The sequence below is a fragment of the Salmo salar genome, chromosome 13, assembly GCF_965601325.2.
Source record: "Salmo salar chromosome 13, fSalSal1, whole genome shotgun sequence".
NCBI classification, from domain to species: Eukaryota; Metazoa; Chordata; class Actinopteri; order Salmoniformes; family Salmonidae; genus Salmo; species Salmo salar.
Genome location: NC_138303.1, coordinates 34,365,711 through 34,391,962, shown reverse-complemented (window position 1 = coordinate 34,391,962; position 26,252 = coordinate 34,365,711). Strand labels below are relative to the sequence as shown.

General features: G+C 43.1%; 1 protein-coding gene across 1 annotated transcript; it reads left to right on the top strand.

Moving 5' to 3' along the window:
* The first annotated feature begins 3,449 nt into the window (after positions 1 to 3,449).
* On the top strand, positions 3,450 to 24,058 carry LOC106566897 (calcitonin gene-related peptide type 1 receptor). Its single transcript, XM_014135461.3, has 13 exons — positions 3,450 to 3,629; positions 16,889 to 16,943; positions 17,018 to 17,168; positions 17,813 to 17,920; positions 18,035 to 18,147; positions 20,761 to 20,852; positions 21,158 to 21,284; positions 21,460 to 21,613; positions 22,407 to 22,467; positions 22,634 to 22,700; positions 22,907 to 23,125; positions 23,315 to 23,356; positions 23,535 to 24,058. Exons 2-13 carry the CDS (start codon positions 16,893 to 16,895, stop codon positions 23,796 to 23,798), a joined length of 1,449 nt encoding a protein of 482 aa, XP_013990936.1. The 5' UTR covers positions 3,450 to 3,629; positions 16,889 to 16,892; the 3' UTR covers positions 23,799 to 24,058.
* The last annotated feature ends 2,194 nt before the right edge of the window (positions 24,059 to 26,252 follow it).

Below are 26,252 nucleotides of genomic sequence, written 5' to 3'. Positions count from 1 at the left end.
TGAACTCTGCGAAGCATTTATTTGGGCTTCAATTTCTGAGGCTGGTAACTCTAATGAACTTATCCTCTGCAGCAGAGGTAACACTGGGTCTTCCTTTCCTGTGGTGGTCCTCATGTTAGCCAGTTTCATCATAGTGCTTGATGTTTTTTTGTGACTGCACTTGAAGAAACTTTCAAAGTTCTTGAAATTTTCCGGATTGACTGATCATCATGTCTTAATAAATTAATGATGGACTGTCTTTTCACTTTGCTTATTTGAGCTGTTCTTGCCATAATATGGACTTGGTCTTTTGCCAAATAGGGCTATCTTCTGTATACCACCCCTACCTTGTCACAACACAATGTCATAGGCGTCGTAAGGATTGGACCAAGGTGCAGCGGGTAAAGTGCTCATCTTCTTAATTTATTAAAGAACACTCAAAACAAAATAAAAAAACTATGAAAACAGTTCCATAAGGCTCCCAGGCTATACAGAAAATAACCATCCACAAAACACAAGTTAAAACAAACCCAACTAAATATGGCCTCCAATTAGAGACAACGACAACCAGCTGCCTCTAATTGGAGGTCATTGCCAAAACCCAACATAGAAATAGAAAACTAGATATACACATAGAAATAGAAAATATAGAACATAAACCAAAAACCCCAAAACACACTAAACAAACACCCCATGCCACGCCCTGACCAAACTACAATGACAAATAACCCCTTTTACTGGTCAGGACGTGACAGTACCCCCCCTCCCAAAGGTGCAGACCCCGAATACACCTCAAAACAAAAACCCCACAAAAACAACCGCAAACTTAAAGGGAGGGAAGGGAGGGTGGCCACCGTCAACAACGGTCCCTGTGCTACACCCCCCCTCCCAATCCTCCCATTATGGAGGTGGCTCTGGCTCTGGGCATAGCTCCCATTCCGTAGACTCTAGACTGGGGAGCGTCGCTGGAGACTCCGGCCTGAGGAGCGTCGCTGGAGGCCCCGGCCTGAGGAGCGTCGCTCGAGGGCTGAGGAGCGTCGCTGGAGGCCGAGGGCTGAGGAGCGTCGCTGGAGGCCGAGGGCTGGAGCGCGTCGCTGGAGGCTGCAGACTGGAGAGCGTCGCTGGAGGCTGCAGACTGGAGAGCGTCGCTGGAGACTGCAGACTGGAGAGCGTCGCTGGAGGCTGAGTGCTCACAGCAGGCACTGGCTGTACCGGGTTATGGAGGCGCACTGGAGGATGAATGCGGGGAACAGGAACAGGACATACTAATGGCAGAGTGCTCACAGCAGGCACAGGCTGTACCGGGTTATGGAGGCGCACTGGTGGGTGAGTGCGCGGAGCAGGAACAGGACGTACTGGACTGGGCAGGCGCACTCGAAGCCTGATGCGTGGGGCTGGCTTAGGAGGCGCCAGACTAGTAACACGCACCTCATGGCTAGTGCTGGGAGCAGGAACAGGACGTACTGGACTGGGCAGGCTCACTAGAGGCCTGATGCGTGGGGCTGGCTTTGGAGGCGCCAGACTAGTGACACGCACCTCAGGGCTAGTGCGAGGAGCAGAAACAGGACGTACTGGACTGGGCAGACGCACAAGAGGCCTGATGCGTGGGGCTGGTTTTGGAGGCGCCAGCCTAGTAACACGCACCTCAGGGCTAGTGCGAGGAGCAGGAACAGGGTAAACTGGACCGAGGAGATGCACTGGTGGCCAGATGCGCCCGTGCCGGCGCACTTCTCCCTGGCTGCCGGCTAACTCTCGCCTGGCAACGCTGCGGAGACCTTATTGACCGCACGCGTATGGGCGACACAGTGCGTATCTCCGCATAACAAGGTGCTTGCTTGATCCGTTGCTCCCCATAATAAGCACGGGGAGTTGGCTCAGGTCTCCACTTTGACTCTGCCCCATGTTGCTCCCTTACTTTTCTCTCCCAGAAACGTTGTTCTGCCTTTGTTGCCTCCAGTTCCTCCTTCGGTCGCCGGTACTCCCCAGCCTAGCTCCATGGACCCTTGCCATCAAGGATCTCCTCCCACGTCCGTGACTCCAAATATCTCTCCTGCTGCTCCTTCTTCCGCTGCTTGGTCCTTTTTTGGTGGGTGGTTCTGTCATAGGCGTCGTAAGGATTGGACCAAGGCGCAGCGGGTAATGTCCTCATCTTCTTAATTTATTTATCACTCAAAACAAAATAAACAAACGACGAAAACCGTTCCATAAGGCTCCCAGGCTATACAGAAAATAACCACCCACAAAACACAAGTGAAAACAAACCCAACTAAATATGGCCTCCAACCAGCTGTCTCTAATTCGAGGTCATTGCCAAAACCCCAACATAGAAATATAAAATATAAACCAAAAACCCCGAAACACACAAAACAAACAACCCCTGCCACGCCCTGACCAAACTACAGTGACAAATAACCCCTTTTACTGGTCAGGACGTGACACACAACTGATTGGCTCAAACGCATTTAAGAAGGAAAGAAATTCCACAAATTAACTTTTAACAAGGCACACCTGTTAATTGAATTGCATTCCAGGTGACTACCTCATGAAGCTTGTTGAGAGAATGCCAAGAGTGTGCAAAGCTGTCATCAAGACAAATGGTGGCTACTTTGAAGAATCTTAAATATAAATATATTTGGATTTGTTTAACACTTATTTGGTTACTACGTGATTCGATATGTGTTATTTCATAGTTTTGATGTCTTCACTATAATTCTACAATGTAGAAAATAGTAAAAACATGTTTTTTTTAATGGAATGAGTAGGTGTGTCCAAACGTTTGACTGGTACTGTATAGAAATATATATAGAAATAAAATGTAACAAAATGACCGAGGTCCGGACCACGGTGTCCTCAAATGTAGTTACGGCCATGGGTGTTAGACAGACTAGTCTACAATATTAATTAATGTTGGATAGTAAGACGTTGAATGAGTGACCAAAATGCGGGTTGTGCCGAGTTTGTCCCTTTTTATTAGTTGCCAATCACTAGTTACCACAGACAAAGTCATAATTATGGCTAAACCCCGCCTATTTCTACAATTTATCTTCTTAAAATCAGATTTTAAACGTAACCCTAACCACACTGTTAACCGTATGCTTAACCATAACCTTAACTTAAGACCAAAAAGCACATTTTTGCTTTCATGAATTTTTACAAAAAAGGCCTAGACAATTTTTACTCAGTGGCTGTGGTAACTAGTGACAACCAAGGCCTATGTTTATGTAATTGGGAACGCATGAAATTGCTACAAAAAATAACACCCTCCTCAGCAATAAATCATGCGTTTTCTATTTCATTTGAATGAAGCAGCAGCTTGCTAGTCTAAAAGACTCAGGCAAGACAACTGACATGTCGTTAATGTCAACAGTCAGTTGCAGACTAACTAATTTACAGTGGTAGGACCAGTGTAAGCATTGCTTCAAAAAATTGAAACACTGACTCAATCATGGAAATAACCAATTAGGCACTGAAATCCAAATTTCATGTTGATTTAAAAAACCCTAAAACCCTGAGACGGACCGCCCTCAACAATCGCGGCTATCAATTCAACGCTTTGGTGCGGACTGGACACAGTTCCTGAGACGTTTACACTGGAACATGTGAAGGTGGGAAGATTTTGGAAAGTAGAGAGCATCCAACAAATTCTGAAGGTATGTGTATTTTTTACATATTTTCCAAGAGGATGTCCATTGTAGCTGCAAATTTTTTTGCTTTACACACTATAAGAGCATATATATATTTTTGTAAGCTACAGAATGTGACATCTATGTTACTGTCATAGACGCGATTGTCTGTCATTAGCCTATGCATGCCCAGCGAAATAGAATTCCGTGTCATTTTAAGAAAATAAAAATGAATAGCCTATCAACTAAACAATATCAATTAGACAAATAAAATGCATTTGGTCATATGGGCACATTTTGGACACTAATGCACGCGCAGTCTCCAAGTAACCCCACCCAAACAGGTTGCATGACAAACACGCCCTGGCCAGTTGGTTGCCTTGTTTGGAGAATTTGGAGGGTATAAATTTAAGTAAAAAAATCTAAATGTGTGTGTGCGCTCGTATGTGCTTGCGGTCGTGATTATTGCAACAAGTTGGCTTTCTAAGAACAAAGGATGGAAGTGATATTAAATTACGAATATCCTTGACTGTTGTGCCTTCATAATTACATACTGCACGTGACTGTTTTGTATGTCACTCAAATGTAACGTTAAAGGCTTCACATCAAAGGCTATCAGTAAGTAAGCAACTTGCGGTGTTTCCAGATCTGTTCTATTTGTGCATATTGTGTTGCTGGTTTTAATGGTTCTGTTCAGGAGTCCCAGCCCTCCAACATATCTTTGCCCTAGAACACACTGCCCCTGCCAGGCAGCTGTTGAGTGGTATGTGTTGTGCCTGCTACTTTAGTCCAAAACCCTTTTGCAATCATGCCAAGACCCTGTGCCGAACTGACTGCTTTTTCTGGGTAGTGGAAGGAAAGGGGACCAGGGGTTAATGTTACCTATGGATTATTTTGACTAGCAGGATGGTATATAAACTGGGGGGTAATATAACCACAGGAGGTCTGAAACATGTCATACCTGCTCTGTCAGTGTTACGATAGCAGTGGGGGGTGGGGGGGGGGGGGGGGGGTGGGGGGGTGGTTGGTGGCAAAATCTGGATCATAAAATAGGGATCATATTTTTGTATGTGTTGGAGTGGGTGCAGTATGTCCATCCAGTCCTACTGGCACCATGGCCGGTGGGAGAGTGTGTTTGTTTGGGGTATCACAGTGATGGGACAGTGTGTTGGGGAACTGTTGTGGATGGTCTGATCTCTCTCTCTCTCTCTCTCTCTCGCTCTCGCTCTCTCTGGCAAAACAGTATGGCATGGCTCCAAGCTTGGAAAACTATTTCTGGATCCAGCTATGGGAAAAAGTCCATAATCACTCACCAATAGAGCGCTTTATGAAAATTCCTGGAAAACAAAAATTGACTCAGAGATTTATGGAATCAGTCAGAGTAAAAGTAAAGAATACTCTACCTACCGTATGTCATAGTAGACTTTTCACTGTGGTCCATACATTAGTTGAGGTTGGCCTACACACAGTATGTTGTTGACGTGTACAACATAACTGTTCTAGTTTTATCAAAGTCACATTTCCTGGCAGTTATATGTTTTAAAAAAGTTAAACAATATTACTGATGCCTAATGATGTAAGTTCAAAGTTTACTTCCCTCTAAAACCCTAGGACTTTGTGTAGGTGTAGGCTAACAATGGCTTATTTTTAACCTGTGGTTGTTGGGCGAGGGGGGGTGGAAGTGCCAGGACAACAGAGGAAGAGAGGCCTCCTCATACTTCATCCTTCCTGGGATTCGGAGAGGCTCTTTGTAATACAAATAAACAGGCTTCTCAGTGAGTTACAGTCAGTGAGCTATGACAGCCTGACTTACAGTAAGCAAACGAGGGGGGGGGGGGGGAATTATGTGTAGAGGTTGTCCCTAAACTCAACTACCACCATTCTTTGCAAGAAACAACAAATTGGCGTCAGAACCACCTTCAAAAAATGTGCCTCTAAAGCAGGGTTTGTGTTTTGCCCAAAGCAGTACACAACTGATTTAAATAATCAAAGCTTGATGATAAGTTGGTTATTTGAATCCGCTATGTAGTTCTAGGACAAAAAACAAAATGTGCACCCAGGGAGGGGAGGGGAGGGGAGGGGCAGGGGGGGCCAGGGCCAGGACCGAGTTTGGGAAACCCTGCCCTAAAGGACAGAAAGATGCATTGCTCTCATGGGTCATGGGGTTGTCAGAAAGGAGCTGGGAAATCCAAATAATTTTCATAAAATATGGAATGCATGATTAGCATCTCTTCTAGTCAAATGGTTAAAGATGCTTCTAACGTGTGGGTGGAGATTTAGTACCCAAGTAGTCATCAAGGTCTGATGTCTCAGGAATTAATAAAACTGAATGAAAGTTAGAAAAGAGAACTGGGAAAGGAAACGGCAAACTGCTCAGGGAAATATTGGTGCTGGTTGGTCAGTGTGTCACGCCCTGATCTTAGACGTTTATTTTCTTCTAGTTTGGTTAGGTCAGGGTGTGATGTGGGGTGGGCAGTCTAGTTTTTCTATTTCTTTGTTTTGGCTGAGTGTGGTTTCCAATCAGAGGCAGCTGTCCATTGTTGTCTCTGATTGGGAACCATACTTAGGCAGCCCTTTTTCCCTCCTTGAGTTGTGGGATCTTGTTTTTGTGTTGTGCCTGTGAGCACACCATTACTTCACGTTTTGTTTGCGTCTGTATTTGTTTTGGTGAGTTTCATTTATTAAAACATGTGGAACTCTACACATGCTGCGCCTTGTCCTACTCCTTTTGACGAGCGTGACAGAAGATCCCACCACAAGAAAACCAAGCAGCGTGCGCCTACGGGGAAGACGAGGTGGACATGGGAGGACATCCTGGATGGCAAAGGATCCTGGACGTGGGCGGAGATCCAGGCCGGAAGGGATCGCCTCCCATGGGAACAGGTGGAAGCAGCGAGGGAGGAACAGCGACGAGATCAGGAGGCATGGCAACGAAGGAAGCCCGAGAGGCAGCCCCAAAAATTTCTTGGGGTGGCACACGGGGAGTTTGGCAGAGTCAGGGTGGAGACCTGAGCCAACTCCCCGTGCTTACCGTGGGGAGCGAATGACGAGGCAAGCACCGTGTTATGGGGTGATGCGCACTGTGTCGCCAGTGCGCATTCACAGGCCGGTGCGATCTGTGCCCGCGCCCTGCAGTTGTCGAGCTGGGTTGAGCATCCAGCAAAGACGGGTTGTGCCAGCCATACGCTCCAGACCTCCAGTGCGCCGCCACAGCCCAGTATACCCAGTGCCTGCTCTGTGCACCGTCTCCTGTGAGTCTCCCCAGTCCGGTGAGACTGGTTCCAGCTCCACGTAGGAAGCCTCCAGTGACGATCCATGGCCCGGAGCCTGCAGCGACGATCCATGGCCCGGAGCCTGCAGCGACGATCCATGGCCCGGAGCCTGCAGCGACGATCCATGGCCCGGAGCCTGCAGCGACGATCCATGGCCCGGAGCCTGCAGTGACGATCCATGGCCCGGAGCCCAGAGTCTTCAGTGGCAGTCGGCAGTTCAGAGCCTCCGGCGATGATCCACAGTCTGGTTCCTCCGGCGACACAGAAGCGGGGGGGTTCAGCGGGCAGTGTGGGAACCAGTGCCGCCACCAAGAATAGATGCCCACCCGGACCCTCCCCTATAGGTTCAGGTTTGCGGCAGGGAGTCCGCACCTTTGGGGGGGGGGGGGGGTACTGTCACGTCCTGACCGTAGACGTTTATTTTCCTCTAGTTTGGTTAGGTCAAGGTGTGATGTGGGGTGGGCAATCTAGTTTTTCTGTTTTGTTTTGGCTGAGTGTGGTTTCCAATCAGAGGCAGCTGTCCATCTGTATTTGTTTTGGTGAGTTTCATTTATTAAAACATGTGGAACTCTATGCACGCTGTGCCTTGGTCTACTTATTTTGACGAGCGTGACACAGTGACAGCTAGGTTAAACAAATCATAAAGGAAGGGTCTTACCACATGACTGTGGTAGTTAAGGTGAAGACTAACAGTGAAATGCTTACTTAGGGGTCCTTAAAGATAAAATAGAAATAGTGACACAGGGAATAAATACACAGTGAATAACAATAATGAGTAAAAATAACATGGCTATGTACAGGGAGTACCAATACCGAGTCGACGTGCAGGGGTACAAGGTAATTGAGGTAGCTATTCACATATACTGTAGATAGGGGTAAAGTGACTAGGCAACAGAATAGATAATAGACAGCTGTAGCAGCAGCATATGTGGCGCAGTAGTAGTAGCAGCAGCATGTGTGGGTGTTTGTGGCGTCAGTATCCATGTGTGCGTATGTTGGTGTGTGTGTGTGCATAGTCAGTGCAACAGTTTGTTAAAAAAAGGGTCAATGCAGATGGTCCGTGTAGCTGTTTGGCAGTCTTATGGCTTGGGGTTAGAAGCTGTTCAGGGTCCTGTTGGTTCCAGACTTGGTGCACCGGTATCACTTGCCGTGCGGTAGCAGAGAGAATGGTCTATGGCTTGGTTAGCTGGAGTCGGACAATTGTTTTGGGGGCCTTCCTCTGACACCGTCTAGTATATAGGTCCTGGATGGCAGGGAGCTCGGCCCCTGTGGCGTTCTGGGCCTTACTCACCACCCTCTATAGTGCCTTGTGGTCGGGTGCCTTACAGTTGCTGTATCAAGCGTTGATGCAGCCAGTCAAGATTCTCCCAGTGGTGCAGCTGTAGAACTTTTTGAGGATCTGAAGGCCCATGACAAATCTTTGCAGCCTCCTGAGCGAGAAGAGGCACTGTGTGTGGCTCATGTTAATTCCTTAGTGATGTGGACACCAAGCAACTTGAAGTCCTTGGCCCGCTCCACTACAGCCCCATCATTTCCTGTTGTCCACAATCAGCTCCTTTGTCTTGCACACTGCCAGATCTCTGACCTCCTACCTATAGGCTGCCTCATCGTTCTTGGTGATCAGGCCTACCACTATCGTGTCGTCAGCAAACTTTATGATGGTGTTGGAGTCATGCACTGCCACGCAGTCGTGGGTGAACAGGGTGTACAGGAGGGGACTAATCACACCACTGAGGGGCCCCCGTGTTGATGGTCAGCATGGTGGATGTGTTGCTTACCCTCACCGCCTGGGGACGGCCCGTCGAAGTCCAGGATCCAGTAGCGTGGATATATTCAGTCCCAGGGTCATGAGCTTGGAGGGTACTAAGGTGTTGAATGCTGAGCTATAGTCAATGAACAGCATTCTCACATACAGTAGGTGTTCCTTTTGTCCAGGTGGGAAAGGGCAGTGTAGAGTGCGATAGAGATTGTTGGGGCGGTAAGTGAATTGGAGTGGCTCTAGGGTTTCTGGCATGATGGTGTTGATGTGAGCCATGACTAGCCTATCAAAGCACTTCATGGCTATAGATGTGAGTGCTATGGGACGATAGTCATTTAGGCAGGTTACCTTGACTTTCTTGGGCACGGGGACTATGGTGGTCTGCTTGAAACAAGTTGCTATTATTCAAGATGTTCAAGACACACTGTAGTCACATCTGTACTTTTCCAGTGGCAGGACTCTTTGGTAGAAAATGATGTAAGGAAGGGTGAACTTGAAAATACCCATACACTGTAATGGTACATGGATAGAGGTTAGCAAAGAGCGCTTCAGTGCTACATGTAACCCAAGAGAATATTTAAAACAAGTTAAAGTACTTTGATTTGATGGTCCTGTATCAAAGCTTAGAATAACTCTGCGTCCGCCTTAAAAAGACTTGGACTGAAATGACAACTTCATGAATTTGTGGTGGTTATGAAGAGCCTCCTGAGTGGTTATGAAGAGCCTCCTGAGTGGTTGTCAAGGGACCGTTTCTAGCAGTAATTACATTTTTATATAGTCATACCTTAACTGTTTGTCCTGGTCTGCAAACCAGTGAATAAATACATCTAAATAGTGTAGAGCATTTATTTTTGCTTAACTACAGGTATTATAAGTACCAATTATATCTTGAATTAAGTGAACTACCTGGGATGCTGGTAGACCAATATTAATTCCTTGAAGCTAGAATCCTTAATTGAAACAATAAGAAAGCTGTCACCTCAAATTCACAGACAGCTAAAGATGCAAGGAATGACCATGACCATGATACAGTGTTTGTTCCCATTCACATTGTTTACAAACATTGGAGTAAAACAAGCTCATGTTTTAGGTTCTGATGGGTTATGACAGTTGAACTAAGCTGAGGCATTTAAATGATATATATTTTTAAGAATCAATGGGTATACATATCATTAAAAAATGGATGCAGCAACTAAGGATTCTAGCTTTAACACTGTCTTTTTGTTTTGAGTTGACATTCTGCTGAACCAAGATGAGGGCTCAGGTTAAGGGGCCAATAGCCTCGCAAGGCGCCTGAGAGGTATACTGCTAAAGCTAGCCAGCTTCACTTAACTTCCCATTCCAGCTCAGGCTTTATCCATACTACAGTACGACGGTGGATATTGCTCGTTCACCTGCCGCTAACTCTAGCTGTGTGTATGTCGCACATGGCTCGTCAAACGCCGAACTCTTCATTGAAACAATGCTGAAACATCAATCCGTGGACAAGTCAGTGCGACATTTTCATTTATGCCGAAATAAAATTAAAGAAAGGTTATCTCGCAAATTCAGCAGGCTATCGTGTGAAATATACTTTTTGAAGTGCTGTCTTTATTTAATTAGTTTGGTGTAGTTGTCAATCGACAATTACTAAATGTCTCTCTCGCTTTCATGAAAAATAACAAACCACTTATTACTACAAAAATGTACGCTTCAACCACTTTTATTTACACTTATCACTACTAGCTATCATTTCTACCTACTAACACTATTACTACTATTATCATCGCCACTATATTAGTGATACAACTACCATCATTACAATTTGGGATAATAATAGCGAGTTTTACTGCTTAATTTGGGAGGAGACTGTGGATCTGTCTCAGTCTGTACCATCGTCACACGCGATACCTCAGACAGCACTGTTCCGATTTTGACTCAATTTGGATGAATTATGCGTCTTGCCATAGAGATCCGGCATTTACAAAATGGCACTGATTGGCCCAAGGGCGAGAGCTTTAGTAATTAACTGAAAAGTATTAATCACACGCAATATCTCAATTGGCCCAGTGTCAGGCAATGAGTGCCAAATACATATTTGACTGCAAGAGGAGCCAACGCGCCTTCGTCCATGAGTATTTAACATTTTTCCTCTGGGTTTAATTTATTTTTGAATAAATTGACTATTTTCTTCGAAGAATGACTCTCTTTCTGAATAATATATTTTTTAATGGTGGAAGAAGTGCATCTATCTTTACTTCCCATGTCGTGCATTGACTACATACACACTCCTCGTTGGGCAGCAAAGTCTTTTTGTGTCTCCCTTTTTCTATAGCCAATAAAGCCCCACAGTGGAAGTGTCATAAAACCTAGCGGTCAAACAGGGAAATGGTTCCATTCTTTTTTCCACCAAGAAACACTGACAATTAGGTCTGTGTTATGTGTAGGTTTACCCTGGCGTGACGTTTTGATAACCATGCAAATCTCTCTCGGACAAAGTGTCTTATCAATATTCAGCTCTATTTACTCTCAGATTTGAAAATGCTAATTAGATTAAAAGTAGACCTCATGCAAGACTACAAATCCCTGCAAGCTCCTGCATGTCATCAACAAAGCCTCCTTCACTCACGCCGCCAAACTTACCTTAGTAAAACTGACTATCTACCGATCCTCGACTTCGGCGACGTCATCTACAAAATAGCTTCCATTACTCTACTCAGCAAACTGGATACAGTCTATCACAGTGCCATCCGTTTTGTCACCAAATCACCTTATACCACTCACCACTGCATACTACAGGGTATGCTCTAGTCGGCTGGCCCTCGCTACATATTTGTCGCCAGACCCACTGGCTCCAGGTCATCTATAAGTCTATGCTAGGTAAAGCTCCGCCTTATCTCAGTTCACTGGTCACGATAACAACACCCACACGTAGCACACGTTCCAGCAGGTATATCTCACAGATCATCCCCAAAGCCAACACCTCATTTGGCCGCCTATCCTTCCAGTTCTCTGCTGCCAGTGACTGGAACGAATTGCAAAAATTGCTGAAGTTGGAGACTTTTTTATTTCCCTCATTTAACTTTAAACATCAGCTACCTGAGTTGCTAACCGATCGCTGCAGCTGTACATAGTCCATCTGTAAATTGCCCACCCAATCTACCTAACTCATCCCCATACTGTTTTTATTTTATTTACTTTTCTGTTCTTTGCACACCAGTATTTCTACTTGCACATCATATGCTCATCACTCCAGTGTTAATCTGCTAAATTGTAATTATTTGCTCCTATGGCCTATTTGTTGCCTACCTCCTCATGCCTTTTGCACACACTGTATAAAGACTTTCTTTTTTTTCTACTGTGTCATTGACTTGTTTATTGTGTTATTGGTGTAACGGGTGTCGTACGTAGTAGACCAAGGCGCAGCGGGTTGAGTGCTCATATTAAACTTTTTACTGAACACTTAAATAACAAAACAAGAAAACGAACGACAGCTTGACAGTCTTGCAGGCTAAACACAGTGCAAAAACAACTTCCCACAAACCACAGGTGAAAAAAGGGCTACCTAAGTATGACTCCCAATCAGCAACAACGATGTACAGCTGTTCCTGATTGAGAGCCATACCAGGCCAACAAAGACATACACAACCTAGAAAATCATAGAAATACAAAACCCCCAGAACACTCTAAACAAACACCCCTCTACATAAACACATAGCCCAACAAACCCCGAAACACTCTAAACAAATACCCCCTGCAACGTCCTGACCAAACTACAATAACAAATAACCCCTTATACTGGTCAGGATGTGACAAATGGCTTGTTTATTGTTTACTCCATGTGTTGTCTGTCACACTGCTTTGCTTTGTCTTGGCCAGGTCGCAGTTGTTTATGAGAACTTGTTCTCAACTAGCCTACCTGGTTAAATAAAGGTAAAATAAAAAAATAAATCTCTAGCTGACACCTTTGCTAACAGGTATTGTGTCAATTTTAAACTTGGACAAGACAGTTAAGACAATTGTCGATTTTAAAGAAATGTTGTCTATTAATTACTAAATGTAGTTAACATTAGAATCCAGACATTCTTATATTTTCCTCGATTCGGCAGTCTCATCCAGATCATCATGGCAGTTCTTTATGATAGCCACATTAGCAGCTAATTAGCTTTTAATTTTGGGGGGATAAATGCAGACATATATTGATAAAAGTCACCTTGTCCTAGAGATTTACAAGGTTATCAAAACATCACGCCAGGGTAAGCCTACACATAACACAGACCTAATTGTAAGTGTTTCTAAAATCTTCTACAGGAAAAATGAATGGTGGAAAAACAATTGGAATCATTTCCTTGTTTGACCCCTAGGTTTTATGGGTATTACTACTCATTCTGTGGTACTGTATTGGTGGTCACTGAGCTTGTATCTGGTCATGTTGTGTCTCTGTTTTGTATTTCTGACAGAGTAGAGCTATTCTGCTAATTTATAATCTCTTTTTAGGGCCAAATAGCAATTTAGTTTATTATTTGTTTTTGTTTCATTTTCCCCGTATGTCAATAGGAGGTATTAATTTCTGTAACAATCTGATTTCCCTGTGTGCCTCTCTCTCTCTCTCTCTCTCGGGCTCGTGTGTCATGTGACACTTGACATTTTTTATATAGTGAATCAAGTCTGATTAATTGTTATCATCAGGATGTAATATCCTGCTCATTACTACTCGGTTCATGATAACAACCAGACTGTAATTACAGTTCTCATTTCAGTTTGTTTTCCTTGGCATAGGAGGTAAATAGCAGTTTTACAGACTGAAAGGGAATGGGAAGTTGTTTGATTGTGAAAGGGTGTTGTATAGCGTTGAATGAGAACACAGATGAGCACTTGTGACACCAGTGTCCGTCCTGGGACTTTGGTCAGGTGACAAGCCATTGAAGAGATCTAGGACCCTATATATAGACTACACCAGCACACTGCCTGATGGAGAATGATGATGTAGTATTTACAGCCTTATCCATAGATTTGGTTTTACCTTCAAACATAAATGGATGTCAAATTGATACATTTGTGAAGGGAAACTCTAGAAATTGACAGCGTTTAGCAGTTATCAAACTATATACGTTAACTAGGCACTACATAATTTTGGTTCATCAGTTTAAGTGATAGTTAGTTGTCTTGTTGACAAAAATCATTACTACTACAAATTATTTAATTTTTGAAAATGTTTTTACTCAGTGTGTTTGTTTTCCTTGGCATAGGAGGCAAATAATAGTTTTACAGACTGAAAGGGAATGGGAACATTGCTTGATTGTGAAAGGGTGTTGTATGAGAACACTACTGAACAAGTGTGACACGCGTGTCCCTCCTGGGACTTTGATCAGGTGACAAGCCATTGAAGAGAGAGGACCCTATATATAGACTACACCAGTGTATTGAGTTTCTGGGCCAACTGTGTACCTCTGTGGATTGTCCTGCCATAGGGGTCAGCCATGGGGCTTGTGTTCTGCCTCTGTACCCGGTCTTACCCTCTCTCTCTATCTATCTATCCCACACCCATGGTCACAGATAAAAGGTCAAAGACAATTTACAAGATATGTAGAGCAGAGCTGCAGTAAGATGCTGTGGTTCCCTTCTTAGATTGTGATCCACACCCATCTCTGTGTGACCATTGACAGTTATGACATTTCCAAAGAACCCGGGGTTAGGAGTGAGAGAGAGCTGGAGGTGTGTGACTCATCCTCCCTTACTAACAGTCTTCCCCCAAAGCTCCAAAGCATTCCACATTCTATCCTCTCTTTTCCTCCTGTCTTTCTCTCCCTTTGCTCATGTTTTACACTCATCATTTTTTAATAACTCACTAAAAATGTTTTCATATGTCTCGTAGTACTCAAAGATCAATACTTCTATGTCCCTGCTTCAGCTGGAATTTGACTGTGCTTTATAATTCAAAAGGTTTCTTTTTGCTGGGTTAGTGAATTAACATTTTGTAAGAAGAGTGTGGATTTCATGAGGGACAAGCTTTGTATACTTTTACATCAGATTCAGCGATCTTCAAATAAACATCCTCGTCTTTCTTGGTATTGTAAATATGCATGTTCCCTGACCATGGGCGGAACGACTGTGGTGCTGTGACCTGTTTTGAGTGGACATCCTGTTCTGAGACCCTGCAATGTGTGTTCCGTCAGCACAAACACATAAACAAACATGTATTTTTGTTGTCTCCTCATAGTATGGCCAATTACTGTTGAGTGGTCCCTTCAAAGAGAGCTATTGCTGCAAATAATTTCTACCATGAACCAGACCGTAGAAGTATATCCCACAGTTAGAAATACAGCCGCTCCCCTCTACTATTTCCATGCTTGTGATTCCTCTCGTCATACAGTGCCTTGCAAAAGTATTCATCCCCCTTGGCATTTTTCCTATTTTGTTGCATTACAACCTATAATTTAAATGGATTTCTATTTGTATTTAATGTAATGGACATACACAAAATAGTCCAAATTGGTGTGATGAAAAAAAGAACGTTTAAAAAAAATTCAAAACGGAAGTGGTGCGTGCACATGTATTCACCCCCTTTGCTATGAAGCCCCTAAATAAGATCTGGAGCAACCAATTACCTTCGGAAATGACATAATTAGTTAGATTACACACAGGTGGACTTTAAGTGTCACATGATCTGTGTATGTGATATATAATCTCTGTTCTGAAAGGCCCCAGTCTGCGGCACCACCAAGCAAGCGGCACCATGATGACCAAGGAGCTCGCCAAACAGGTCAGGGACTGTAAGGGCTGTCGTTGTAATAAAACCAAGGTGCAGCGGAGGATGTGTATTCATTTTGAATATTTAATAAAATGAACCACTATAAACAAAACACTAAACAGCAACGACAGCAAACAGTCCTGTCTGGTCAAAAATGAACGAAACAGAAAACAATCGCCCACAAACCCCAAAGGAAAAAACAGGTTACTTATGTGTGACTCCCAATCAGCAACAACAAACTACAGCTGTGCCTGATTGGAAGCCACACGGCCAAAATCAACGAAACAAACCAACCTAGAAAAAAGAACGCCCACCCAATGTAACACCCTGGCCTAACCAAAATAACGAACAAAAAAAACCTTTCTATGGCCAGGGTGTTACAGGGACAAAGTTGTGGAGAAGTACAGATCAGGGTTGGCTTATAAAAAAAAATATCAGACACTTTGAACATCCCACAGAGCACCATTAAATCCATTATTAAAAAATGTAAAGAATATGGCACCACAACAAACCTGCCAAGAGAGGGCCGCCCACCAAAACTCACAGACCAGGCAAGGAGGGCATTAATCAGAGAGGCAACAAAGAGACCAAAGATATCCCTGAAGGAGCTGCAAAGCTCCACAGCGGAGATTGGAGTATCTGTCCATAGGACCACTTTGCCGTACACTCCACAGAGCTGGGCTTTACAGAAGAGTGGCCAGAAAAGACATTGCTTAAAGAAAAAATAAGCAAACAAATTTGGTGTTCGCCAAAAGGCACGTGGGTGACTCCCCAAACATTTGGAAGGTACTCTGGTCAGATGGCCGTCAAGGAAAACGCTATGCCTGGCACAAGCCCAACACCTCATCACCCTGAGAACACCATCCCCAAGGTGAAGCGTGCTGGTAGCATCATGCTGTGGAGATGTTTTTCATCGGCAGGGACTAGGAAACTGGTAAGAATTGAAGGAATGATGGATGGTGTTAAATAAAGGGAAACCTGTTTCAGTCTTCCAGAGATTTGAGACTGGGACGGAGGTTCACCTTCCAGCAGGACAATAACCCTAAGCTTACTTCTAAAGCAACACTCGAGTGGTTTAAGGGGAACATTTAAATGTCCTAGTCAAAGCCCAGACCTCAATCCAATTTGAGAATATGTGGTAAGACTTCAAGATTGCTCTACACAAGTGGAACCCATCCAACTTGAAGGAGCTGGAGCAGTTTTGCCTTGTAGAATGGGCAAAAATCCCAGTGGCTAGAGGTGCCAAGCTTATAGAGACATACCCCAAGAGACTTGCAGCTGTAATTGATGCAAAAGGTGGCTCTACAAAGTAGAGTATTTTTTTTGTCTTGTTTCACAATAAATATTTGATCTTCAAAGTGGTAGGCATGTTGTGTAAATCAAATGATACAAACCGCCCAAAAATCTATTTTAATTCCAGGTTGTAAGGCAACAAAATAGGACAAATGCCTAAGGGGGGACTACTTTCGCAAGCCACTGTAGTTCACCTATGCTCACTGGCAACAACTCTCTTTGTCCCATATAGAACAATGTGGAGGATCCCAGCGCTATGGCTTCCGGTGCTACTACTGGCCGTTGAGGTGAGAGAGACTCCTGAATATGTGTGTTTTCGTCAGATTAGAAACTATAAAAGGAGCTGTTAAACATCCAATAGGTATGCCACTGTGAAGATGTGGGGACCATGCTGGCATCCGAGGAGGTGCCCAACATCCCTTTGTCGACCACCGTGACCCGCAGCCAGATCCTCTCAGCTCAGTTTGAGTGCTACCTGAAGATCATCTATGACCCACCACGCAATGAAGCTGGTGAGGCACTACACACATGTGCACACATACAATATAGCGGAGTGGTGCAGGTCAGGGGATAAGGGAAGTGACTACCCTCAGGTCTGAAAGAAGGGAAGTGGTCTTTGTCTCCAAGCTGCCCCTGTGTCTCGACCTCACTAAATAAAGGCTTTTGAAATGCTATTTTTCACCTTATTTCCGTACATACAACCTGGACACAGACGTCATTGTATTGTTCACTAGGACTGTTTTTTTAAAAAGTGATCTTTGTTTGCACATGTAGCTGTTTCTGTTTTAAATGCATTTATACTATTTAACGTAGTAAATTTTGAAGAGACATTTTAAACATTTAACAGGTGTTTGCTTTTTTGATCTGTTTTTCATTACTCTGCTTTTGCATGACATTCACAGGAAATAAGAGACCGTTGTTTTCAGTTTGTCTTAAATGCCTCAACACTGTATTTTATGGTGACAGATTTAGCTCTAGGTTTTTAAGCCCTAGGTTTTTAGAAGTTCTAATATTACTAACAATGTCACTCTTTATATTATGTCCATGATATAATAAACAGTTCAACAAAGGCAATGATCCTAAACATTTTAAACATGAAACAGTTGCATTACTATAATACTGTACACAGCTACTCTTCTGTTGTCGCCCCTTGCAGGCACATTCTGTAACCGCACGTGGGACGGCTGGCTGTGTTGGGATGACTCTGCACCTGGCACGGCCATGCAGCTCTGCCCTGTGTACTTCCAGGACTTTGACCCCTCGGGTAAACCAGCCAGCCACACATGTAACAATCACAATTAAACTGACTTGATATTTAATGATGCCTTACCTGAAGTGTTTTGTGACATCCATCCTCTCCCTGTGTCCATTCAAACAGAGAAAGTGACTAAAGTGTGCAACTCGGACGGACAGTGGTTTCGTCACCCTGAGAGCAACCGTATTTGGTCCAATTATACCCAGTGTCAGATGTACACTAAGGACAAACTGACGGTATACTTCTAAGCCAACTTGTTTAGTAATTTTGACAGTGGCTTAGACATTTTTGTTATTCAATTTAGTGATTGTTTTTAAGTTCATCTCGCTATTGTGTTCATTTAGTTAATACCTGTTAAACTCTGAGGGTTGTTTTGGGCCCACGGAGCTTAACTGCTACCCACTCTGTCAATTTCAGTCAGAAAATAGAAAGTGGCATATCTTTCAAAAGCTACAGCACTTCTATTTTTGGAAAATCAAATCTTACTGTTGGCGATGTCATAAGAATCCTTCCATAGGCCATAAATCATGTGCTGTGCTATGGTCATAGTAATAGAGTATGTAATTTAGGTCAAGTCAACAAAAGTGCAAAAAAAATAGTATAAATGGAAAGGGTACACCCTGGTGGTCAGCGTAATGCGACGCATTTCTTTTCCATCCACATTTAATATGTCATGACCTTGAATGCATCCTCCATTTTCGCTGTTGATCTCTCACTTGTTTCCAATGGGGAAAAATGAATCGGAAAATAACTTTGAAGTTCCTTCGCATGTCTGTGTGTTTCATATTTTTTAAATGATAACTTTTGGGTCATTTTAAGATGTCAGGCTTGAAAATCCGTTCAGCCATTTTCGCACTGAGGTACTACCCAAACCAGTCGCCTCTGGTTTCAAGTGGTCATGTCACGTGATCTTCTAGTGGACGAACTGGGAATCTGACATGAGTTGATTACATCAGTGAAAATGTTATGACTTCAGCTTTCTCCTTATACAGTGCCTTCAGCCTCAATTAAAAATTGATGACATTTTCTCACCCATTCGACACACTATACGCCATAATAACAATGTGAAAACATTCTTTAAAAATGTTTGCAAATTTAATTTCAAATGAAATACTGAAATATCTCATTAACATAAGTATTCACACCCCTGAGTCAATACATGTCAGAATCACCTTTGGCAGTGATAACAGCTGAGTTTTTCTGGGTAAGCCTAAGAGCTTTGCACACCTGGATTGCACAATATTTGCACATTATTCTTTTTAAAATTCTTCAAGCTCTGTCAAGTTGGTTGTTGATCATTGCTAGACAGCCATTTTCAAGACTTGCCATAGATTTTCAAGACGATTTTAGTCAATTGTAACTAGGCCACAGGAACATTCAATATCCTCTTGGTGTATATTTGGCCTTGTGATTTAGGTTATTGTCCTGCTGAAAGGTACATTTGTCTCCCAGTGTCTGTTGGAATGCAGACAACCAGGTTTTCCACTAGGATTTTGCCTGTGCTTAGCTCTTTCTTTTCATCTTACAAAACGCCCTTGCCTATGACAAGCATACCCATAACATGATGCTGCCATCACCATGCTTGAAAATATTACTCAGTGATTGTGTTGTATTTGCCCCAAACATCATGCTTTGTATTCAGGGCATAAAGTGAATTTCTTTGCCACCATTTTTTTCAGTTTTACTTGAGTGCCATATTCCAATCAGGATGCATGTTTTGGCTTCCTCTTTTTCACTCTTTTCATTAAGTTTAGTATTGTGTAGTAACTACAATGTTGATCCATCCTCAGTTGTCTCCTATCACAGCCATTAAACTCTGTTTTTAACTGTTTTAAAGTCACTATTGGCCTCATGGTGAAATCCCTGAGTGGTTTCTTCCTTCCTCTCCAGCAACTGAGTTAGGAAGGACGCCTGTGTCTTTGTAGTGACTGGGTGTATTGATACACCATACAAAAGTGTAACTAATAACTTCACCATGCTCAAAGATATTAATTATATATAGATTTTTTTTACCCATCTAGCAATAGGTACCCTCCTTTACAGGGCATTGAAAAACCTCCCTGGTCTTTGTGGTTGACTAAGTTTTAAACTCACTGCTCAACTGAGGGACCTTACAATTATCTGTATGTGTGGGGTACAGAGATGAGGTAGTCATTCAAGAGTCCATGCAACTTATGTGACTTGTTAAGCACATTTTACTCCTGAACTTATTTAGGCTTGCCATAACAAAGGGGTTGAATACTTAAGACATTTCCGCACTTCATTTTTAATTAATTTGTAAACATTTCTAAACAACATATTTCCCCTTTGACATTATAGGGCATGCCGTGTAGGCCAGTGACACAATCTCAATTTAATACATTTTAAATTCAGGTTGTAACACAACAAAATGTGGAAAAAGTCAAGGTGTAAATAACTTCTGAAGGCACTGTATGCATAGCATTCCTGTAAGAAGGCATGGCACGTTGCACTTTTAAAATGGCTGTCTTACTATAGGAATTTGCACGTTTTGAGTGCCAGCATTAGGAAAAAGATATGACAAAAGTATCCTTTTGGAATGGTAATTGTGACATATTTTATTTCAAACCTAGACTTTCAAATCTCTTATTCCCTAACATGGGGACAATTTTGGGAATGTTATTGCTGTACACCTGTATCAGAATCCCACAGTTCTTACCTTTTCTAACAATACTAGGCATGCGTTTCTTGGACTTTTTGAAGTCTAAATGTATCTAATGAAGGAAGGGAGTTTACATGTTATGTGACGTTTAGAAAATACCTCAAGATGGTGTCTGAGTTTACCAGGTTAAAGAAGGGAATTAATGCTTCCCCTTTCCCTTCTTGCCCAGTTTGCATTTAGCTTGTACTACTTGGCCATTGTGGGACATGGATTGTCTGTGGTATCTCTCATCATCTCACTCTGCATCTTCTCCTACTTCAAGTGAGTCATGCATTGTTTCCTCTTTGGACCCACCAGATAGACTGTGCTCTGAATGTCACTTTAGTGTACCTTTTCACTTTACATCCTCTAATCAAAGTGATTCTGTTTGTATTGCTCTTCCTACACCAGAGCCCTCTACTCTAAACAGAGGTCTTTGGTTGTTCCCTACATTGCCCAATTAATTCACATAGTCAAATGAAAGACTGCGCTTTCCTATGACCCTATACGAGCCAGTGTAGACACAGTTACACATTTGTTTGTTTCCTAAGTGTGCCTCTCTCTTTCTGTTCTAATCCTCCCATTAGGAGTCTGAGCTGCCAGAGGAACTCCCTCCATAAGAACATGTTCCTGTCCTTTATCTTCAACTCCATCTGCACCGTCATCTGGCTCTCTGCTGTAGCCAACAACCAGCAGCTGGGGGCCAGCAACCCTGTAAGTACTGTGCATCTCTGCCATCAGGGTGAATAGCTACTGGTTGGTGAACATTTTGAGGTGCTACCCTCCACGATGTGTAGAAATGAGTGCCAGTGACAACTTAAAGTTAGCATTTTATATGCGCAAAAACAACCCCTGTCCTGAGGCTTCTCCCTGTGTTGTTCTCTCTCAGATTGGATGCAAGATCCTGGCAGTCCTAAACCAGTATACGTTTGGATCCAACTACTTCTGGATGCTGTGTGAGGGGATCTACCTGCACACTCTCATCATCGTGGCTGTGTTTGTGGGAGAGCAGCAGCTGGGCTGGTACTATGTCCTGGGTTGGGGTGAGTGACTGCATCTTTATTTTTCACTGTTCACATTGCTGTGTCCTGCTCTGCTATCTGATATACATTGTTGTTTGACCATCCTTTTCCCCTAGCACATAATTTACTTACATTGCCATTTTAGTAATTTATCAGACGTCTGGGGTGCCGTGAGTTATCTAAGATACTAGAGGGTAGGGTTTCAGATGTTTTCGCAAGATGGGCAGGGACTCCTCTGTCCTGACTTAAGGGGGAAGCTTGTTCCACCATTGGGCTGCCAGGACAGAGAATAGCTTTGACTGGGCCGAGCGGGAGCCGCCTTCCCGTAGGGGTGGGAGGGCTAAGAGACCAGAGGTGACGGAACGGTTGGGATGTAGTGTTTGGGCATAGCCTTGAGGTGCAGTTCCCCTTACATAATGTGCAATGAGTCTTCTATGCTTTCATATCTCTATCACATTGAGTGAATGGATTGGTATCTAACACATGGAAACTGCGTGGTTGATATACCATTTATTCAGTTCCAGCCATTACCATGAGTCCGTCCTCCCCAAATAAGGTGCCACCAGCCGCCTGTGCTTTATCAGTTCTTGAACCTCTACTCGGGGACCCCCAGTCGATCTGTACCAGAGCTAGCACACCTGATTCAACTTGTCAACTAATCAAGCCCTTGAATAGGTGAATCAGGTGAGCTAGTTCAGAGCTACAACAAAATTGTGAAATGTCTGGGGGTCCCCGAGGAAAGCTCTATTTGTTATGTCATATCTATGAAGGCCTTATGGAAGCTCGACAGTCATGAACTCCCTCTCTCTCCCAGGCTTCCCCATCATTCCTGCCATCACACATGCTGTGGCCCGTGGGCTCTTCTATGATGACAGGTAATGTGTCACAACTCCCTCTGAATACAGTGCATATTAGTGGCAGAGATTGACATTCTGCGCTCTATACTGCATTAGAACATTGTCAGTTACTGATATCTCAGTTAAACTCAGAATCAGATGTTTCTGTCTCAGTTGAGCTCAGGTTTGTCTCTTTGTCTCCCAGATGCTGGATCAGTTCCGACACACACCTGCTCTACATCATCCATGGGCCTGTCCATGCTGCCCTGCTGGTGATTCTGCACTACCAAAACAAACAAAAACATTTAGCAGAAATAGCAACCAAAGTGTTCTCAAACAGAAAATGTATGCTTTTCATCTAATATTGGGTTTGAATTGCAAGTAGCCAATTGCTCATGGAAAACAATCGATCACTGAATGCAATCACTCAATTCACTCACTCTATTCCTCTTCTCTCTGTCTCTCGCTCTCTCTCCAGGTGAACCTGTTCTTCCTGCTCAATATAGTGCGTGTGTTGATCACCAAGCTTCAGGTGACCCACAGTGCAGAGTCTAATGCCTATATGAAGGTGGTGAGAGCCACTCTCATCCTGATACCTCTGCTGGGAGCCCAGTTCATCCTGGTTCCCTGGAGGCCAGAGGGACGTAAGGCTAGGGCCATCTACGAGTTCATCATGAACATTTTTACACATTTCCAGGTATGGATTGGATGGTGCTGCTCACAGTTCCATTCTATACAAACCTAAATCGATGTTTGGTAGCATAGACAGCGTCTTACAAATGAATATAACTAGCCTACATACAGTATGTATCATGTATTCAAAACATTGGTATAACCTTTCCACACTCAATATTCACTGAATTACTTTTTTTTACATTTTTTATAGGGACTCCTGGTCGCAATTATATTCTGCTTTTACAATGCAGAGGTAAGTGCCAGCATCTTAAATATGATTATTAAGCTCAGTATACCTATTACAATTTACATTTCTATTTAATAATCATTATCATCCAGAAAATCTTAGATATTTGTTTGACAGTATTTACTGAGAATGTTAGAGCTAGCATTTATGTTGCTCTTAAACCACTTAGTGTCTGGTTCCATAGGTGCAGGCATGTCTTAGGAGGAAATGGGCACAGACTAAGCTGGTGTGGAAATGGACAGATTCCTACTCCCACTACCACACCAACTCCTCTGTGACCGAGACGAGTCGTGCTACAGTTAGCCTAGAGCTCACCGCTCCTGAGGGGAACACCATCATTAAGCCAGGTGGTAGTGTGCACTACCGAGCCAATGGACAGAGCAATGGCAAGCGCTGCACCAACGGGGAGATGGACACGCCCAGGATCCTGGAGACCACGGACATCTGATAGCACTGCACTGTCACTTCCCATAGGCACCATCACATGATGCTATGACAAACAGGCTCACTAAACTCACAGATTGGCCACAGACAATTGATCAATGCAGAAAATGGGGGCCATGACCTTTTGTGTCATTGTAAATGTTGGATAACCCACGTGGTAAGAAATATACACACAAATGTGTACAAGATACACACAGACAAACACATATACAGACATCTGATGAATGAGCAGCTTACAGGGTCCAGTTGAAACCTTACAGACAATTATTTGCCACCAGATGTATATACATTTCACTGTAGCTTTTCATTGTTGCTGATTTTGGCCTTAGGCACAATATATTATGGAACAATCCCAGTGATAAAATGACCCAATAAAGAGGGCTATCTCTGGCAATGTTTGATATTGGCCTTCAGTGCCGATCAGTGTCTGATGTAATCAATTCCTGTGGCCCTATTAGACAGTATATACAGTGGCAAGAAGGTATGTGAACCCTTTGAAAATACCTGGATTTCTGCAAAAAATTATCTGATATTCATCAAGGTCACAACAATAGACAAACAGTCTGCTTAAACTAATAAAACAAACAATTATACGTTTGTCTTTATTGAACACACCGTGTAAACATTCACAATGCAGGGTGGGAAAAGTATGTGAACCCTTGGATTTAATAACTGGTTTACCCTTCTTTGGCAGCAATAACCTCAACCAAATGTTTTCTGTAGTTGCGGATCAGACCTGCACAACAGTCATGAGGAATTTTGGACCATTCCTCTTTACAAAACTGTTTCAGTTCAACAATATTCTTGATGTCTGGTGTGAATTGCTCGAGGTCATGCCACAGCATCTCAATTGTGTTGAGGTCAGGACTTCTATTGAAACCCTTCTATTGTTGATTTACTTCTGTTCTGGGTCAATGTCCTGTTTCATCACCCAACTTCTTCTGTTGAGCTTCAATTGGCAGACAACCTTACATTCTCTGGCAAAATATCTTGATAAACTTGGGAATACATTTTTCTGTTGACTATTGCAAGCTGTCCAGGCCCTGAGGCAACAAAGCAGCCCCAACCATGATGCTCCTTCCACCATACTTTACAGTTGATGAGGTTTTGATGTTGGTGTGCTGTGTCTTTTTTCCTCCACACATAGTGCTGTGTGTTCCTTCTAAAGAACTCAACTGTAGTTTCATCTGTCCACAGAATATTTTGCCTGTAGCGCTGTGGAACATCCAGGTGCACTTTTGCAGACTTCAGACGTGCAGCAATGTTTTTTGGGGACAACAACGGCTTCTTCCGTGTCCTCCCATGAACACCATTCTCGTTTAGTGTTCTACGTATCGTAGACTCGTCAACAGAGATGTTAGAATGTTCCAGAGATTTCTGTGTCTTTAGCTGACACTAGGATTCTTCTTAACCTCATTGAGCGTTCTGTGCTGTGCTCTTGCAGTCATCTTTGCAGGATGGCTACTCCTAGGGAGAGTAGCAACAGTTCTGAACTTTCTCCATTTATAGACAATTTGTCTTACCGTGTACTGATGTACATCATGGCTTTTGAGATACTTTTATAACCCTTTCCAGCTTTATGCAAGTAGACAATTCTTAATCTTAGGTCTTCTGAGATCTCTCTTGTTCGAGGCATGGTTCACATCAGGCAATGCTTCTTGTGAATAGCAAACTTAAATTTTGTGAGTTTTTTTTTTTTATAGGGAAAGGCAGCTCTAACCAACATCTCCAATCTCGTCTCATTGATTGGACACCAGGTTAGCTGACACCTGACTCCAATTAGCTTTTGGAGAAGTCATTAGCCTAGGGGTTCACATACTTTTTCCAACCTACACTGTGAATGTTTAAATGATGTATTGAATATAGACAAAAATACAATGTGGGTGTTATTAGACACTATGTATGTCTATTGTTAGGACTTAGATGAAGATCAGATCAAATTTGATGGCCAATTTATGGTGAAATCCGGGTAATTCCGAAGGGTTCACATACTTTTTCTTGCCACTGTAAGTGTTGGAATATTAGGAATTTTTGGTGTCGTTTAATTTTTTATTACTCTGACACTGCTAAGGCTATATTGTAAAGATTTGGATCAGTCTTTTTGTCACTTTAATGATGTGTAACTTATTTAAATGTGTTACATAAGCTTGCCTTTTTCGAAACATGAAACGACTGCTTAACTTGGCATAGTTCTGACTGCTGAATGTTAAGTTCTCTGAGGCAAGTAAGATGAGTGTATAAGGAATACAACACCATGAGGAAAAAAGTGTGGCTGTGTGCTTTGAATCTCTAATAGGAGAACCTGTGATGAGGGATGCCCTATGTCTATCACAACACTTTTTATCCAGTGTTACTTTCTTATGCTTTAGCAAATCTTGTTTATTGAGTTGCTATACACAATCTTTGAAAAATCAAAGAGGATACATGTATTATACCGCTGAGCTGCAGTTGAACTGTG

Bases quoted from the DNA above. Each gene is read 5' to 3' on its own strand.
- LOC106566897 (XM_014135461.3), top strand. From the start codon at position 16,893: ATGTGGAGGATCCCAGCGCTATGGCTTCCGGTGCTACTACTGGCCGTT. The intron at 17,169-17,812 runs GTGAGGCACTAC...CGCCCCTTGCAG, and splicing joins CCCACCACGCAATGAAGCTG to GCACATTCTGTAACCGCACG. The intron at 21,285-21,459 runs GTAAGTACTGTG...GTTCTCTCTCAG, and splicing joins AGCTGGGGGCCAGCAACCCT to ATTGGATGCAAGATCCTGGC.